Source organism: Lethenteron reissneri, chromosome 21 (genome assembly GCF_015708825.2).
Source record: "Lethenteron reissneri isolate LAM-NWPU_2019-01 chromosome 21, ASM1570882v1, whole genome shotgun sequence".
Classification (NCBI taxonomy): Eukaryota; Metazoa; Chordata; class Hyperoartia; order Petromyzontiformes; family Petromyzontidae; genus Lethenteron; species Lethenteron reissneri.
Window position 1 is genome coordinate 2,756,926 of NC_083799.1, and position 19,337 is coordinate 2,776,262.

Sequence of the window (19,337 nt, forward strand, 5' to 3'; positions counted from 1 at the left end):
GAGCTTCAAAGGTTTGAAACATGCATACATTTGGTTCATAATTTGTGGTTTTCAAGACTAAACAAGAAATACAATATTTACAATATTTGCATTGACCTTCCTCCCAGCTGTACAAGTTTGCTCTGCAAAACTTAACAGCCTTGCACAAGCCAATGAATACAGGAATTTTAATCATTACCATCAGTGCAACTGAAAACACCTGGAGAAATTACCAGATCACTGCAGATGTCAGCAATTTCCAAAATTCTCAGTCACCAATTGATGAACAACTTATAAGCAGTGTTCACACGTGCGACAATTACCAGCGGTTTACTTTGACTTGCATACGAATACAATTGATGTGGTCTATGGTCTAAAAGAAATATGGCATATACAGACCATTTAAATTATAATTTTAACCAACGTCCACAATTGTTGCAAGTGCACCTTGTAGTTTGTACAACACCCAAGCTGTGGTTTTGTCTTAAGAAAAAAGTATGCAGTGCCAGTAATTATAGGCATCTTCACGGGGCTGCTCCCTTGTGTAAATGTAGAGTGGTTTCAAGAGTGAGCAAGCTGCTTCAGTGATTCACAACATTGACTTTTCCCCTTTAAAGCTCCTTTCCAAGCTGTACAGGATTACTTGCAAACTTGGTATGTGCATTAACACAGGGTAAGTCTAGTGCATGTCTTGCTGTTGGTGCCGCTAAAACATTACATCTAATTGTCATTAAATAATGTAGGTTACATTCATAGCAGGACACTCCATGTAGGACGTAATTTTCTATTACATTTAAAATTGGTGGACCCGACCTCAACATTTCTGCACTTATTGCGAGATTGGTAAAGAGATGCATATTTAATATGCCAACACCAAAATAGAATGTGCGGCGAGTTGAATGGTAGGAGCTTCAGTGCTGCTTGAGTTGGGAATGCAGTTGGTTCAGTGCGCGACTTGTCCCAAAGCAACTGCTCTGGGCACACACTAACACATGTCCAGAGTTTCGATTTTCAAAGCCAACAATGCAGGTTAACAATAATGAAACTATATGAAATCATGCTTTTCCTTTTTTAATCACAGATGTCTTTGCCCAGCGTCGGTAGTTTTCCAGTCCTTGCTTTTCAAGCTAAAAACCCTCGAGGTGCGGGGAAGTGCCTGTGAAGCAGGTGGCGCGAGTGCGGCCCAAATCCCCAGGCTAGGACGCACTGCGAGCTTCGCTCTCTGTGCCCGCGCTGCTCGTGCTGGAATCCGAGTCGGGATCGGAAAGCTTTTCTTCCAGCCGGATGTGCAGCCGCTGCCGCACTGCCTGGAGGCGGACCAGCAAGCCCTGGTAGTCAAAGTGGCCGCGCTTCTCCCCAAAAGGATCCTGTGCAAATTCAGGGCAGCAACCGTGATAACAGATTGAGAGCAAAATATCAGTTCCAGGCTTCAACTTCAATTCCTTATAACAGAAATACATCACGACAGCAACTTCAGGCACACACGTCTTTTAATACGTATTGGTTACAGCAAGCAGACTGTAGTGATTATATTACTTTAAATTTCACCACTAGTAAGCTTAAATATAGGGAACAAAAGGGAGGGAATTAAATAGGAGTGGGCAGTTATTTATACAGCTCAATTTTCATTGTGCCCAAAGACCTACTAACTTTACAGACACCGGTTTTCAGATACACATACATATTGAGCATTTACAAAGCATATTGGAAATTGAGCTGTATATATTGTGTAATACACCGCTAACTTTGTCGTGAACATTTATATTTTTCAGTTTGTGTATTCAAAGTAAACTACTTTATTAACCTTCGTCCTGCACTCCACTCGCCATACTATTAAAATCATGCAAGATGTTAACATGTCTTTAACATCTTAGAAAAATTCTGACACATTTATCACTGGACAAACGTGCTGTTTAGAACACATGCTGAAGAGTGTCGGTATTAATACCATGAAAACTGGTAACACTGATCGGGTATCAATATTCACACATCATTAGATCCCCACTTGTAAATACAAAGCTGCATTACTACATTTATCAATGTAAAAAATAATGACAATTGCTTTACCTGCATTGCCTGGCCTTGCGTATGCACCTTTTCTTTGCACACGGTTTCATAAAATTCATAGTACTCAAGAAAAGACTTTTCCATGACACTCCTGAAGAAAAAAAATATCATTAAATAATATGTATACAAATGGTGTATATATATAAAATCATTTAACCGTACCAAGTCTAATCATTACACGTAAATACATTGTTCTGCATGGAAAATGTATGGATATGTACTCTTAAATTACATTTATGGTTCATTCTCAGCATTGTATACTGGAAAGGCTTAGTGCGCGAACTAGTATTTCTCCGGTGATCCATCGACAGCACAAAAAGATTAGTGATTGTATGCAAGCCTGAGTTTGTAACTTTTCAAATAATTTTCTCTTGCAGTAGCTTTTAAAAATGTTTCCATCGAGATGGGCTATCAGTGAGATATTTCAGACACTGTAAAATATTGTACAAGCATCTAAAGCTTTATAGGAAAAAAAAATGTAATTGACAATCGACAGCTTACACCTTACCGTAAGGCATCGGGACAAAGACATCTTCCCTCCAACATGTCGCACACAGCCACACGAATAGTCTCGTGCTGGATGCACTCATTGTAGCGCTTGCTATCTCCCGAGTGCCGTTCCTACACAAACAGCATCACATCATCTTTAAATACATTTTGCCCTTTGAATTTAAATCCCTTTGTTGTTGATTGCTTGATAAAGGCCTCAAGTGTTTTGGTCATGAAGGTTGTTTCACCATATTTCAATATGGTGGTCTGTGAGTTTAAGGGGGTCGAGGGCTAGTTACCTAGTGGTGAAATTTAAAATAATATATTCACTACAGTCTGCTTGCTGTAACCAATACGTATTAAGATACCACTTGCCACTGATGTTAGCTGTGGCCGGGAATCTAACTCGGTTTTCTGGGTTCATAGCGCAGAGCACTAACGACGATGCGCTAACACTCGACATGACATCCCGTGTAACAATAAAATCAATTTTACAAAATGTCTTCACCCACGTATCACGTTAAACCCCCATGAAATGCTTTGTATATGCCTTCGTCTCATGCACGTTTCCACGCACCTGTTCAAAGCCTGGCTCGTTGTGGTATGGGTTTTCTGTCATAAGCGACTGTATTGAGATCAGAACAGATGAGATGCTCTGGGCTGGGCTCCATGCAGGACCTGACCACGTCCTAAGCATTAGATCGCACACCAATAGTAATCAAGATACGTACCACCTTGTGATCGCTACATCACATGTACAATGCACAGCAACAGAATAATTATTACACGCAGTGAGTATACAAGTGCCCAGTGTAGAGTTTTACACAGCCAACATGAATGATGAGGAAACCAGGTAATCGGTCTCAATTTATTTCTCCAAAAGTACTTTGTAAAATTGGCGGTGTGTTAGCTGTGGGCAATGTCTTAACTCAGACGAAAATCCGAGCTGTGTTATGTTAATCCAAATTATGTCAGAATCAGAATATTTTGCATGAACTAGGCCTCAAACCAAAGTGTCCCCTTTTTGTTTATAAGTCAATGCAATATAAACATAAATACAAGACAACCTGCCCAAATGGCAGACACCACCAATGCATCAAACACATGTTATGAGATTACCAAGTCAAGTTATTTTACTAAAAGAAAAAATAGTGAACAAATGTAACATGATGCAAGGCTTAACATTCTGAAGTCTGGAGGACAGTAATGTTACTTGTGCAGAACTTACCCGAGGATGCTCAGGCAGACCTTGCCATTACGGTAGAAGTTGGGGTTAAAGCGCACTGTGTTGCTGCCCGTGGTGAGTAGCTTGACACGGGGGGGTTTGATTGGGTAGTCGGGTGGACAGCGGAACAGAAAAAGGAAAAAGCCACCCTCGTAAGGGGTGTCAAATGGCCCAGTAATCAACGCGTGGATCTGCAACAAACAAACACACAGTTGTATGTGTAATAAATAACCATAGGGCCATTACAGCAGCAATAATAATAATATTCTCTGCTGTTGATATTGAGGCGGGTCATTGTCTAAATTGTTTGAGATCTCCAGGGCCTGGTAAGACCACACCCAGTTTGGGTACAAAAAATACAACTGAATGACTGGATTACATTTCCACACTGTAAACCAACATAAAACAAAACATATCTTACCCATCAAGGACATCAGTGCCAAGGAACGCCATGGCACAAAAAAGTGTAATTTAACATACTACACGGTTAATATTATAAATGGAATGTCAATATCACTTTCGAAGCAGATGACAGCCCACTGGAAGAGACCCCCTCGGCCACTTTTCCAAGGTGACCTTAAAATGTTTTTTTCTGTTGATAAGATTGACTGAAAAGCATCAATGAGACTAAACATGCTGGGTAGTACTGTAAATTGTACCAAATATATCATACTGCAGGTCATTGTCATCATTTTGTACAATACATGCTTATTCTAAAATTCAAGTTGTTTAAAAAGACCACCTTATTGGTAGAAAAAGTAAAGAAGGACATACGTTTTAATCAGCAGCACTACTTATAACCAGGGCCATATTTTACCTTAGTCATGTCTTCTGGGTCGGGCACCACAAACATTCCGGGAGGAGGCTCCTTGTATATGCTCATTATGTCCCTAAAAGTCATACACATCGCACACACCGAACGCTAGTTTAGTACATTCACTCGCTCAATGACACCAACCACCTGGTGGTGCAGCTACACCCACTATCTACTCATCGAGCAGCACACGGAAAACTGCAGCAGCTTGCATGACATAACTGGCTGCACAATCCAGCGACCGCAGGCGATTTTTTTACATCAGCTGAACTATTTCAAGTCAACGTGACTTCTTTCTCAAATAAGCATTGAGGCAATGCTCATCTATCTCCTGACAGAGATGAGTCTACCAATATGACACGTGCAGTTGACGTCCCCAAAACAATGAGCTTAGTCAACTCCCAACCGGAATTTGAACTCACGACTTTATGATTGCAAGCATCTCACTCTACAACTGAATCACCAAACAATGACATACAATACATTACTTCTTGGCAATAGGATACGACCGACGCACCAACAAATTATGGCATTCCTTATGTTAACAATCCTTTTCATTTAACTTGTTTTACCACTTCAAGGTGACGGTCTATGTGTAATGTGAATACAGAATAACTTACCAAACATTGATGCATGAATTTCAAAAATAAATTGACAAGTGAGCCTTCCATGATTAAAGAACAATATTCAATTCGTTTAACAAATATTAACACATCTTGAATTTTAAAGATGAAAAACCTCGAGTTGTAGGTAATGTACACTAAATCTCTAATGACGACAGTATTCCTGTACTACTTGATCACACATGTCTATTCTCACACTTCCAAAAAGCAGTCAACCGCATTGTACCAAACTAAAAGGCTCTTGGATACTAGTCTAGTCATGGGTGAAAAACACACCACAGCGATGGGCGGGGTAGTTGACACATTTTGTGACATTCAGAAACAGTACTGTCAAGCATTAACATGGCACTTAAAAGCCTCATTGTTGAAAAGTAGCCTTTTGTCCATCCAAGGCCGGGTGTATTACAGTAAATCTGAAACTTGCAAACGGAAAGCAGACCGCGACGTGATATTAATTGCATTAATGCGTGTGCAATGTATAAGGGCGCGGTGACACAGACCGATTTCATTTTAAGGTTATAATCCCTTGTTCATCATGACGTCCTTTTTACTTTGATCGCGTGACGTCTCAATAACGTTACAGAGATCGCTTGACGTGAGGGTTCTGCCTTTGTAGTGAGGGTCGTAAGTTGACGCCGAGGAGGGGGGAGGAGGCACCTCGGCCCCCCCATGTGGAGTGACGTCAGCTGCTAATTATTATGAATGGGGGGGGGGGTGTCCATTTGGAGGGCGTCATCTTATAATTATTCATAATAGAGTTTTGGTTAGATCGCATAAATATATAAATGTGTCATTAAAGCCTGCCACCACCTGACACAGCCAACTAGTAAGGGTTGTCACGTAAACAGAACATGCCAATTCGTCACTAGTACTGCACACCGGTGTGTTGGAGAGCCAAGCCACAACTTTACAATCTGAGTACGACGTTTCGCCAGTAATTACAACTAGCTTCATCAGGCGAGAGTCAGATTTGTGGAGAAGTCTTTCCGTTTCGTTCCTTATATAGAGGCGTAGATGTGTTGACCACACTTCTGTGCTCTTGCAATCTGTGTGGGGGGGGAGATTACTGAGACAACGTACATTATGCATGTGCATTATGCGAGCCCTTTCAACTTGTCCTCTTGTCTATTGTGTTTATTAAAATCGCCCTCCATAAGAGAGGTTTCTGGGTTAGATCGCGTAAATATATAAATGTGTCGTTAAAACCCGCCACCACCCAACACAGCCATCGAGTAAGGGTTGTCATGTAAACAGAACATGCCAATTCGTCACTAGTACAGCACACTGGTGTGTTGAAGAGCCAAGCCACAGCAGCCTAAAGCTGTCGCCTGATGAAACTAGTTGTAATTACTGGCGAAATGTCGTACTCAAGTTTGTAAATGTTGTGGCTTGGCTCTCCAACACAACGGTGTGCTGTACTAGTGACGAATTGGCCATGTTCTGTTTCTATGGCAACCCTTACTAGTTGGCTGTGTCGGGTGGTGGTGGGTTTTAATGACACATTTATATATATACACACGAGCTAACCAAAAAACCTCAATTATGGATATTGGTCGCGAAAGCGAGCTACGTGTTAAACTAAAATAGCACTACCAACGGTAATCCCTATTGAAGTACGCTGCCCTTTGTAGGCATACATTGAAATAATGTATTATTTGATGATTCGCTTCCACGCAGCACTAAGGCGGTAGCTACTTTTGCACAAAACTTCAACATCAAAATCAATTGAGTGTCCTTGTTGGCACGCATGTTCTGCTACTGCTGATAGTTGTATTTGGGAGAATTTAATATTTCTGTTCTTTTAGTCTCGTGCTGATCATTCGTCCTGCTTTCCCAACGTCACATTTACCACTCGTGCAGTTAATCCTGTACACACCTTCTGTTGATAGCTTCGGTAATACATCTTTTGGTAGAGCTATTTTAATAAACATAATAGACAGGAAGGACAAGTTCAAAGGGCTCGCATAATACACATGCATAATGTACGTTACCTCCGTAATCCCCCCCCCCTCACATTGTGCAAGAGCGCAGAAGCGTGGTCAACACATCAACGCCTCTATATAAGGAACGAAATAGTAAGACTTCTCCACAAATCTGATTAAGCTAGTTGTAATTACTGGCGAAACGTCGTACTTGGATTGTAAATGTTGTGGCTTGGCTCTCCAACACACCGGTGTGCTGTACTGGTGACGAATTGGCGCGTTCTGTTTACGTGACAACCCTTACTAGTTGGCAGTGGTGGGTGGTGGCGGGTTTAACGACACATTTATATATTTACGTGATCTAACCCAAAAACCTCTTATGGATGATATTGGTCGCGAAAGCCTACGTATTAAACTGCTCATGATTATTAATGAGGGGTGGGGGGGGTCCATTTGGAGGACGTCACCTGCTCATGAATATAATTTAGGGGGGCTGGTCGATGTGAAGTGACGTCACGAGCGTTAATGACATTCCTGGGTGATAATAATAGGTATGTAGCGGGAACCCAAAATGACTAATGGATTCTACCACTCAACCCGGTTTGTTTAATCATGAGAGATCAGCTGGCCAGGCACAGTTGTGCTTCGAAGCTGGTTATTTTTCAGCAGTCTCACACTGCATCTCAAGATGCATTTTCAGGAGGGTACTGGAGGTATGGTTCAATGGGCTGAGCACTCTGCAATGGTACTATGAGGGGGAAGTTAGCTCTTATTCAAAAGGGAGCTCTTTATAAAATGGTGAATAAAATTGCACAGGCAAAGGGTTCTAAATTAATATTTCTTTTAAGTTATTTACATGTACTAGGTAAAATATAAATTCACCCCAAACAATGCAATATATTGTTTAGATGTGATTCACGTATAAAGTGTACGGTATATTTTTATTTTTTTACAAAGCTATGACTCTAGCAGCCTCAAGCGGATTGCAGGGATCACATTAACATATTAAGTATGTAAATATAAACATTCATACGGAAATTGTAATTAATGACACCCCTTCCCTCTGCAAAACAATCTGATACGACCACATGAATCTCAGCGAGGTGGCTGCTCAGACCGTTAGGTCCTGTTTACGATGTGCCCTGGGCTAGCGAGCGGCTCGTTTAACAGACGCATTCTAGAGTGCTGTCTATTTAACGCACCCCTGAACTTTGTGATTAATTATATCGGTCGGTTCCCTCATTGGGTGGCTTTTCAGGTGGAAGGAAACTGGAGAGCCCGTATATAAAACGCACGCAAAGCGATAACTATCAAACAACAGTTATCTACTTGCCGTCGTGTCTTCTATATCGATGTTTGTTAATCACAAAGTCACGCCTACAATGCACTGCATGCACTACATTGGTGCACAATGCACGGCACGACGTGCATGCAGCACCACCCTGGCCTGGAGCACATGCTCACCGCATCTAAAGTGATACGGTGTGTTCACGAGCTCGGGTATTCAATCGTGTACTTGATCAATCCGTGAACCCACCGAGTCGGTGAACAGTCAGCCCCTGTACTCGGTGTACTCACTGGATGTGTATCAATTAAGTCTGTGAACCCAGTGAGCCCATGTCAACGGGCCCGTGTAGTGCTTATTAAGTCTGTGTCCCTTGTAGATCTGTTTACCCAGTGAGTTGCGTGTACTCTATTGGATCTATGTGTCCAGTGAGCCTGAGTAGCAAGTGAGCCTAAATACAGCCTCTTAGGGGCCATCCATTTAGTGCGTACGCATGGAGGGGAGGGGGGAGTTAACCCAAATACATACGCTTGAGTATGGGGGTTCTATCGACAATGTATGCAGAAGGAAACAGGGGGGGGGGGGGTGGTGGGGGTGTGAAGCCTCGATAATGTCTACATTAGCCTTCAAATGAGTTAAATAGTCTGGCGGTGGTCTGTTTGCTTAAACACGTTAATATTATTCATCCTTGATCGTTTCTGCGTGGATTAAATATCGGCCGTTCTATAGGATTCTGGGGGGTGCATCAGGGGTACGTACGCAGGTGGGTGGGTGGGGGGGGTGTAAAAAGGTACGCGTGCGTACATAGAGGGGTCAAGTTTTCACAGATTTTTGCGTACGTACTAAATGGATGGCCCCATATCACGTGAAGCCGTACTCCCAGTGGGTGCGCCCCCGAGTCCCGTGTGCGCCCCCGCACCTCTTGATCCGCAGCAGGCAGGCCGAAGAAGCGGGCTCAGTGTCCCAGTCCTTGCTCTGGCTCGGGTCCCACGTGGCGCCACCTCCGCCCTGGAGGCTCTGCGCCAGCCCGTCCACCCCCTCGGGCAGCGGCACCGCGGCCGCCGAACTCAGGCCCTCACCCACGGGGGGCGCCTCTGCCATGGCTCTCTCTCTCTCTCTCTCCTCCTTGTCCTTTCTCCTCCTGTCACAATCCAAGCGAGTCCTCCTCCCAAGTCCTTCACCACTCCCTCGCCACCGCGGGCTGAAGGAATGAACACCCCGGGGGGACACTGCCTCGGTTCGGAGTTCGGCGTGGAAACCCAGGCAAGGGGGAGTGTCGAGGGGGTCTGCACACTCGAGTGGGGAACCTGGGAAGGCAGACCAGACGGGGTCAAGGAGACTCGATGCGACCCAGGCAGGGAGGTCAGAGAGGAGGAGGAGGAGGTCAGGATGACGTCGCCAGGAGACCCCAGGGGTAGGCAGGCGAGGTGGTGGTCGAGTCACAGCAGATCCGCCGCGATGCGCTTTACACAGTCGTCGCCGGGCCTGCAGGCAGGCGCGGGGAGGCCGGAAAGATTAGCACGGGGGCCGCGAGGAGAGGCCGAGCCTAGGGGGGGTGGGGGATGTAAGAGGCGAGGGGGGCGTAAGGCGGAGGAGCTGTTGCCGAGAGCCGAGGACGCGCAACTCCCCAGCGGTGCCGCGACCTCCTCGCAGCGCTGGGGAAGTGGGAGGGGGGAGAGGCCGCATCGCGCGCTCCCATTGGCCGAGAGGGCGAGGAGGGCAGCCAATCACAGCGCGCGGCACGCTCATTCTCGCTCAGCTGTTTAATACAGTGCGCCACTGTAGTCGCGACGCGGTGACGGCATGGAAGTCGCTCCCCCACGCAGCACCGCCGATTGCCTCGCACGGTGCGAAGGAAATTCAGCAGACATTGAGCACTCATCTTACACAGGGCTGGCACACACACAAGTGCCAGATTGCCTCGCACGGTGCGAAGTTCAGCAGACATTGAGCTGTGCTGGCCCGCACACAACTGCGCTACCGACGCACGCACGCTCGCGTTACGCACTCAGCAGATAGAACTCTGTACTACAACTATGGCACTCGTGGGCAATACTTTTATCCGCTGCTCCCCACACAGTACTACAAGCATTGTACTAGTGTTCTTAATGTTACTGGGACGAACACATCACTGCGCGCCATACAACACTGGCGTATTGGGTTTTAAGAGTTAATCTTAAACTGGGCCCCATCATTGGATTATGGATGTTAAAACAATGGCTCGTGGAAAGCCACCGGAGTTAAGCCCCACTTAACGTTGTACGCCGAGGCGCAGCCACAACTATTATTGTTTACTTAAGGCATTAGCCATGGTGATTTCTAGATCCTAATAATTTTTGCAAGGGATTTCACGGAGCTCGATATGTTCCTGTAACCGGTGTATTACAAGGCCAATTATATTATTCATGAGCTGGTGTTGTAACGGTCTAGTCCTGGATTGTCGCCGAACAGGAAACAGAAACACTGCAGTGTCTCATTGCGGTAGTGTTGACGTCTCTGTGATACTGCACGATGACTTCGTGTGGCTAAAACAATCACGCACCGTGCACCCGGGCACAACCAGTGACGGCTTGTTAATGAATGCTAACAGCACATAACTTCTGAAAGTGTACTGTACTTAAAACTTTCGTGACTGCATGGATTAATATTCTTTGGTTCTTTCGGTAAAGTCACGTAGATAGAAAGTAATAAAATAAAATTTTATTTTTAAAAAAGTTAAAATTATTTTTTAAATAAAAACCAAAAACTGACGTTTTAGTTTTATTATTATTATCATTTGATTATTTTCTATCTACAGGACTTCGAAAGAACCAAATAATTCTTAAAGTACGTAGGGTATCATGAAACATTCATGAGCAATGGGGCTTGTCTGATGTTCATTTCTTTTTTAAAGTTGAGTTGTGATATTTGAGACCTATTTTTTCCGTTTGTTGAATTGTTACTATTTGCACAACTTGTATGACGCGAGTGGAAATGTATGTAATCCATGTGTCCACCTACACAGGTGACTAAGATGCCACCACCCGAATTCATCCAAATGCGTCGTACATTGCAGTGAGAAAAACTCGTTTTATCAAATGCTATATATTCAATGCATCTCCACAAAGAAGGACATGACTTTTATATCTAGTTTTTTTTTAATATTAACCAGACGTGGGTATACAATGTATCACAATAAAAGTACATTCAAGCATCTGTTCGCCTGCGACCATGAGGACAATACCTTCCTTGCACTCCACATATGCGTATACGGCAATGGGCTCTACTTCGTTAATATCAGGGCATACAGCTCGGCAATAATTCATCCCACTCGACTGGTTGTAAGTGAATACGCCACTGTACTTTGAATCCACTTCGCTCGCACGACTTGTAAACACTGGGTGTGTGAATTATGAATTGATGGCCTGACTTGCTGCCCAAATACTGTACAATACTTCACAGAGTTGCCTTTTGCGAACATTTTATATTCCATTTGCATGAACTCATCATGATTGGAAGTTGTTGATGGAAACATCAATGCACAAATAAACATCCCAGGTGTTTTTTAAATACAATTTCACCATGAATCTTCACAATTGTTTAGCAGATATTTAATGCACTCAAATGAGGTATAATCCACGAGTGTAAACAATAAAACATACCAATCTTGCAAACAAGCATAATTTAATTTCTCTAGTCAGTGGTGGGGACGAAAGGCCCACGAAATAATTTGGTGTGGCCCTGCCAAGGCAACCGCAGGCTGGACTCGAAATTCAATAAATCTAGGAGCAAACCTGGAAAAGCAGTTGCGAGTTGCAACATTCATCAATACCAGCTAACATCACACGCCTCGCCAAAGAGAAGCAGTTCCAGCCATCACATTAGTGGCGAGTTAATTAAATGTTTGACCAAATATAACAGGCAAATTTTTAAGTTGATAATTGTGCATGGCCCGCGAATGATGTTATAAATATCCAAATGGCCCTTGGCAGAAAAAAGGTTCCCTACCCCCGCTCTAGATGGTTGTAACGGTGCAATAAAACACCGTAGTTCCGTTTAAAAACGCACATTATTAACCATTGCGCCCACCGAAGAAATAGTTACTTTTCATATAAACTGATGAAATAAAATGGTAAAACACAACCTTGTCAACAGGTTTCATTTCAGTAGCATAGTTTTATTCTTTATCGACCCAACACACCCTCAATTCGTAGTTTTCCTGAAGGATCCTGCATGGAAAAAGTTTCAATCTTTAGTGTCCTAGATGGTGTTAGAAGAAGAAAACGCTGATTAATTAACACGATGGGCTGCAAACCTTCTTGATGTATGGCCACATGACCATCACCACTCTATCTATACATAACCATTTCATTAAATGTTGGCCATTCCATTGAGACTATTAGATCCAACATCAGATGCCTTTATCCTCTAATAGTGAATTCAAAAAGTAGAATTGTAGTACATTAATGTGCATAAAGCGTGCGGAAAATGAACTTGCATTTAGTGGAGATGCCTGCAACCGATTTGTTGTAACAACCGTCGGAAATGCACTCCAGGTAGTGATTAAATAACTTTATGAAGAACGCAAAATGAGAAAAAGGCAACTGGAAACATCAGAACACCAGGAAGGATGGCGACATCAATGGATTATGATTGAGTGTTGTCAATGCATATCAATATTGCTGTATTCGTACCGTGTTCGTAATTTATAGTATTTGTATTGTTGTATTAGATGTAGTGCTGTAGTATAATCGAAAATCATATAACCAGATCACCCGAAATACGCACCATCTCAATTCTTGGAAGATAAGTCGTACATTACAATATTTATCCTGGATAGTGCTGGAATAAGCAACCAGTCAGAATGTTTAATTAGACTGGAGGAATCCAATGAGCTATGAAGATCTTCTTTGCACAGCTGTCACCATGCACAAGTGCTGTTATAGTCTACGGAGACACGTTGTGGGCAGCAAACAGTACAGCAACATTGTCCTTATTCTTTGGTTCTTTCGGTAAAGTCACGTATAAAGATAAAATAATAAATTAAATAATAGCATACTACGACGTTTCGATTGCAACACAAGCAATCATCATCAGGTATAAAAGAAATAGCAACAAAAATCTAACCAGAAAACTATAGACAGACATACAAGCAGACGGACATCACTGTCTATAGTTTTCTGGTTAGATTTGTGTTGCAATATCTTTTATACCTGATGATGATTGCTTGTGTTGCAATCGAAACGTCGTAGTATGCTATTATTTAATTTATTATTTTATCTTTATATACGTGACTTTACCGAAAGAACCAAAGAATAATTCCTGCAGTCACGAAAGCTCCGAAATTGAGATAGCAACATTGTCGTATTGTACACGAATGCTTCCATATCACATTCCCCCGTCTTCATACGGCGGTCAAACAACCACGACCACCACGCACGACGAGCAAGGCCGTCATCGAACAGTGTATCGATCAGCAATAATGTCTGTACGTGTATAGTATCAGCGCTGTAGCACCGTACTGCGTCATGTCGCACTCGCGTTCGTAATGAAATCACAATATTAATGTATCCGATGAGCTATAAAAGTCAGAACGTTAAAACAAAACAAAAACACAATCGGGGTGCAAAGTATAAAAAGTGTAAAGAAACCACTTAAATATAAACACACACACACATACAAACTAAACTAATACAAATTTCGATTTAAAGCTTTCGTGACTGCAGCGATTAATATTCTTGGTTCTTTCGGTAAAGTCACGTAGAGAAGGGAAATAATAAAATACTAATACAAATCTAACAATAACATTTTATTGCTTTTTTATTTCATTATTTCCCTTCTACGTGACTTCACCGAAAGAACCAAGCATTTAAACTAATACACTTTTTTGTTATTAATATTACCAGGTAAATCCCACGGAGCTAATCAACATGCTTCAGAGGCGACCTGACCGCCAAGGCCCACACCGCGCAGCCTTTGGCAGGGCCCCGGCACAGGCGCGAGCTGCGACTCGCCACGGCCATCTTACCTAGGGAGAGGAGGGGGGCGTGCCGGGCGCGCGCACCGTCAAGGCTGCACTACGTCATCAACAACGCGCAGCCTTTGGCAAGGCCCCGGCACGCGTGAGCTGCGACTCGCCACGGCCATCTTACCTAGGGAGAGAGGGGGGGCGTGCCGAGCGCGCGGTAACCACCAAGGCCGTATTACGTCATCAACCCCGCCGGGTGGGGTGGGGGGGGCGTGACAACAGTGAGCGGAGGGCGCACAGCGCAGCAGCCCCTCCCCCCCATCAGGGCCGCCTTTTGAGTGACGAGGCACGCTTTGTGACGTCATGGTTGTAGGCCAATCAGTTTCAAAGACAATGCCATATCGATGTTTCGATTTAAAGCTTTCGTGACTGCAGGGATTCGTCTTCTTGGTTCTTGCGGTAAAGTCAAGTAGAAGGGAAATAATAAAATAATAAAAATAAAACATAATAAAATACAATTCTCACGACGTTTCGGCCACAACGCAAGCAGCCGTCCTCAGGTGAAGAACAGAGAAAGACAGCGTCCGGACGCTTTCCGACAGCCCTGTTCTTCACCTGAGGACGGCTGCTTGCGTTGTGGCCGAAACGTCGTGAGAATTGTATTTTATTATGTTTTATTTTTATTATTTTATTATTTACCTTCTACGTGACTTTACCGAAAGAACCAAGAAGACATATCGATGTTATTAGAGCATGCTTTTTTTTGTTTGCGTGTTCGCCACAAGTACCGTGTGCGGTTAATGCAGACTTGATTCCTTGCAAAAAGGGTTTCTATTTGGTGTTTGAACTTTTATTACCAGAAAGGGTAACGTCTATTATTATGTTTTCATGACGTAATAGCATTTGGACCCCCCCCCCCCTTGCCATTGGTCGTTTTGCGCACATGGCCCCCCTCCCCCGCTCCGCGATTAAATGTTCATTGGGAAATCAATCAAGCCGTCGTGATCGTTCCACTCACTGCTGCTTGAAGGCTTATCTCTCACGGTCTTACGATATGATAATCCATCTAGTGCACGAGGTGATTTCATCGCACCGTCTACTTCGTATACGTCCTGTCGGACGCGTTCCATCCCGTTTGCTGTCACTCCGTCGTTCGTCTCGACCTCCGACCAGTTTGCATTGTGCCAAATTTAAATTTGAAGCCAGATTAACTGCAATTCACCAAATGAACCTTATGGCAGGACCCCAGAGTCCCGAATAAACGGAAGTGAAAATCGCAATTTATGTATTTATTTTTACTTAAAGCTTTCGTGGCTGCAGGAATCCATATTCTTTGGGTATTTCTGTAAAGTCACGTAGATAGGTTCAAAAACTAATAAATGTCTTTATTTTATTACATTTTGAACCTGTCTACCTGACAATACTAATTGGTTCTTTCGGTAAAGTCACGTATGTAGAAATAAAATTAAATTAAAATAAATCACGACGTTTCGAACGCAACACAAGCGCTCATCATCAGGTGAAAATGGGGCAAAACACATAGCGAGGGAACACACAGAGGGACATCACACCGAGCACACAGAGAATGGCAAACTGCATGGAGGCAAATACAGCCAGAAAATGGGAGACGCGAACCTAATGTGATCCAAACCAGTCGGCCAACAACACAGGTAGACACTAACCTGGTTGACCACGTATTTCAAAAGACTGCTAAATTTTGTGTTCATCTTCTGGGCTGAACATACCAACGTAAACAAAAGACAAGGACTTTACTGAAAGAACCAAGAAGATGAATCCCTGCAGTCACGAAAGCTTTGAATCAAAATAAATTTCTAATGTTAATGTATTCTCCACTTATGTTTCAGTCTTCATTTATCCATTATTTTCGGAAATCTTGCAATTTGTCAGTAATTACTCTTGGCTAGAGCATATCTCCTAAAAAATAAATTGTAATTGATGCATAGATTCATCGTTACATACAAATGCATGCCTCTGAGCTGGAGGGAGAGAGGAGGGAGTAGGTGTGTGTGTGGGGAGATCGTGGGGGAATAGAATAGGCGATAGGCTAAGAGGGAAGTAGAGATGCGATATTGAAAGAAAGTTACGTTGATTTAGTTTAACTTGGTGAGACCTCAAGAGACAAGCATAGTCTCATTCGCAAAAGTGTCGTGTCAGTAGAAGATCATGATTGCTGTGTATAATCCCAATGGAGTAATTTTCAGGTAATTTTCAAATTTGGACCCAGAAGCCAGAACACAGTGGCCTACTTTTGCGAATTACCTCAGGGGACCTTTAACGATCACTCTGAAGGAAACGGTCTCTGGATTCGAGTACCTCGGCCTTAAGATTTGCATTGAACTGCGATCTCTACATTGGGTCAAACTTAACATCTCTTAATGATCGACGGCTTGTGCATCAGATATGATTTATTCATGATGTACTTACAAAAAAATCAGCAGACTGGATCTTCTCACTGTTTCGAAGAACAAATGTGACCTAAGGTCCTCGCTCATTTACCAGCTTCACATTCCTTATTGCCGTACAAATACTGAAGGAAGGGCCTTTGCTGTTGATGCTCCCAGGGTCTGGAATGCTATCGCCAATAAACTGTAACTTGGATCACTACCTTGAGGAGCTGTACACCCCTAGCTGCCACTGCTATGCAGAGAGGCCTGAAATAAAATGCATCGCTCCGGATGACCGCTGCAAAGTATGATCTTGAGTTTTGATTATAGTGTGCTGATCTTTAAAGGTGCATTGCAATTTTTTGATACTCCTGCTGATACTCCTGCTGTTATGGCGTGACTCATGCTGCCAGCTATGGCTGCAAAGTTTAGTCGTACATGTTATGTATATCGTTTATTGTTAAATTTGAAACACGGTTCCTATGATCACTGTTACATTGTTCGTCATGCTTTTTGTTATTGTCTTTTTTCTTAATGAAAAATATGAACGTATTCTAATGACCTCAACTCAGTTACATTAATTAAGCGATTAAAAGTTATATCAGAAGACGCAAAAGAAGGTGAAATTTGTTACACAATTCTTCATTTGATGCAACGTAAACAAATAAAGTCCTACAAAAATTGTTTCTGATGTATCAATGTGTTTGTCCATCCCTAGAGGGAAGGGAGTAAGGGAGCAGAAGAAGATTAAGACGGGCTGCTGTCCGCTCATTATACATGTTTCGTTTCGTGCAGTTTGAGATGGGGTTTTTTGTCATTTGAGCAGGAGACATAAATTTTGACTTTATGGCAAATGCTTAACGGGAAAGGCTAAACAGCGGTGGTATGGGGGATAAGATAGGGGGAGGGGCTTGATGGTAAATGGGAGGGGCTTAATTCTAGATCTGAAGCTTTCGTGACTGCAAGGATTCATACTCTTAGGTTTTTTGGTAAGGTCACGTAGGTAAAAAAATAATAGAAATAATAATAGAAATAAAATAATAAATCACGACGTTTCGGAGGCAACACAAGTCTCCGTCATCAGGTTGGGGCCGTCAAAGCTAGACAGTAAATCTAGCTGTGACGGTCCCAAAAACGTCGTGATTTATTATTTTATCTCTATTATTATTTCTATTATTTTTTACCTACGTGATGACTTTACCGAAAAAACTTAAGAGTGGGAGGGGCTTAGTTGGGAAAGGGGGAGGGGCGAGGAGGAAGGGGGGAGGAGCTAGGAGGGGGGAGGAGCTAGGAGAGGGAGGAGCTACGAGGGGGGAGGAGCTACGAGGGGGGAGGAGCTAGGAGTGGGGAGGAGCTACGAGGGGGGGAGGAGCTAGGAGGGGGAGGAGCTAGGAGGGGGGAGGAGCTACGAGGGGGGAGGAGCTAGGAGGGGGAGGAGCTAGGAGGGGGAGGAGCTAGGAGGGGGGAGGAGCTAGGAGGGGGAGGAGCTAGGAGGGGGAGGAGCTAGGAGGGGGGAGGAGCTACGAGGGGGGAGGAGCTACGAGGGGGGAGGAGCTACGAGGGGGGAGGAGCTAGGAGGGGGAGGAACTAGGAGGGGGGAAGAGCTAGGAGGGGGGAGGAGCTACGAGGGGGGAGGAGCTAGGAGGGGGAGGAGCTACGAGGGGGGAGGAGCTAGGAGGGGGAGGAGCTACGAGGGGGGAGGAGCTACGAGGGGGAGGAGCTAGGAGGGGGAGGAGCTACGAGGGGGGAGGAGCTACGAGGGGGGAGGAGCTACGGGGGGGAGGAGCTACGAGGGGGGAGGAACTAGGAGGGGGAGGAGCTAGGAGGGGGGAGGAGCTAGGAGGGGGAGGAGCTAGGAGGGGGAGGAGCTAGGAGGGGGGAGGAGCTAGGAGGGGGAGGAGCTACGAGGGGGGAGGAGCTACGGGGGGGAGGAGCTACGAGGGGGAGGAGCTAGGAGGGGGGAGGAGCTACGAGGGGGGAGGAGCTAGGAGGGGGAGGAGCTAGGAGGGGGAGGAGCTAGGAGGGGGAGGAGCTAGGAGGGGGGAGGAGCTAGGAGGGGGAGGAGCTACGAGGGGGAGGAGCTACGGGGGGGAGGAGCTAGAAGGGGGGAGGAGCTACGGGGGGGAGGAGCTACGAGGGGAGCTGAGTTCGGCCTCATCCCCGGTTCACGCTGCCTCCGTTGCCGCGCCGAGCGACCTCTGCCCCGGGTGAGGAGGCAGGAGAGAGCCGCGGGAGAAGCGGCCCCCCTCCATTAATCAGGCGATGTTTATCCGTGTTGTTGTGCGCTATCATTTGTAGCGATCTGTGCGGTTTTTGTACGCGTTCGTGTGGCGGAAACAGGAGAGACTGAGAGCTGCCCGGCTCCCGCGGCGACTGGGCCCTGTTGGACAGCGGGGTCACTCGCAATTGTGACATAATCGCCCCATTATTGTTGCTGCTGTCATTATTGTTATTATTACTATTGCACTCGTTTGTTATCGTCGCCTATGGCACGAGTAAATGTACGGTGAAGAGAGCAAGCGTTGCGATGTGAAATGGGCGAATCTGCGGCCGAGTGATTAATATTCACGCGTGGTGTGTA

General features: G+C 44.6%; 2 protein-coding genes across 5 annotated transcripts in view; one reads left to right on the plus strand and one right to left on the minus strand.

Annotated features, from left to right (window-relative positions):
• Positions 1 to 143: 143 nt before the first annotated feature.
• Positions 144 to 14,416, minus strand: UBE2Z (ubiquitin conjugating enzyme E2 Z). 4 transcript variants are annotated; one of them, XM_061555430.1, is made up of 8 exons: positions 14,287 to 14,416; positions 9,324 to 9,711; positions 4,578 to 4,650; positions 3,764 to 3,951; positions 3,113 to 3,224; positions 2,555 to 2,667; positions 2,047 to 2,137; positions 144 to 1,346 (listed from the first exon to the last, which is right to left on the minus strand). In XM_061555430.1, the coding sequence occupies exons 2-8, from the start codon at positions 9,503 to 9,505 to the stop codon at positions 1,176 to 1,178; spliced, it is 930 nt and encodes a 309-aa protein (XP_061411414.1). In that variant the 5' UTR covers positions 9,506 to 9,711; positions 14,287 to 14,416; the 3' UTR covers positions 144 to 1,175. The 4 variants fall into 4 exon arrangements, with proteins under 4 accessions (XP_061411414.1, XP_061411412.1, XP_061411413.1 ...); XM_061555428.1 differs by having other exon boundaries at positions 9,324 to 9,950; positions 14,287 to 14,401; XM_061555429.1 differs by having other exon boundaries at positions 9,324 to 9,889; positions 14,287 to 14,328.
• Positions 9,794 to 19,337, plus strand: part of LOC133344928 (hyccin 2-like) — a 22,127-nt gene continuing 12,583 nt past the window's right edge. Inside the window, exons 1-2 of the mRNA XM_061555256.1 lie at positions 9,794 to 9,818; positions 18,887 to 18,963. Of these exons, the coding sequence (XP_061411240.1) occupies positions 9,794 to 9,818; positions 18,887 to 18,963 (102 nt within the window). The remainder of the gene's footprint in view (positions 9,819 to 18,886; positions 18,964 to 19,337) is intronic.

Excerpts from the sequence above, each read along its gene's own strand:
- UBE2Z (XM_061555430.1), bottom strand. The coding sequence starts at position 9,505 with ATGGCAGAGGCGCCCCCCGTGGGTGAGGGCCTGAGTTCGGCGGCCGCG. Across the intron at positions 3,225-3,763 it reads GTCTGCCTGAGCATCCTCGG|GACGTGGTCAGGTCCTGCAT; the intron begins GTAAGTTCTGCA and ends TCTAATGCTTAG. Across the intron at positions 2,668-3,112 it reads ACGAGCCAGGCTTTGAACAG|GAACGGCACTCGGGAGATAG; the intron begins GTGCGTGGAAAC and ends CTGTTTGTGTAG.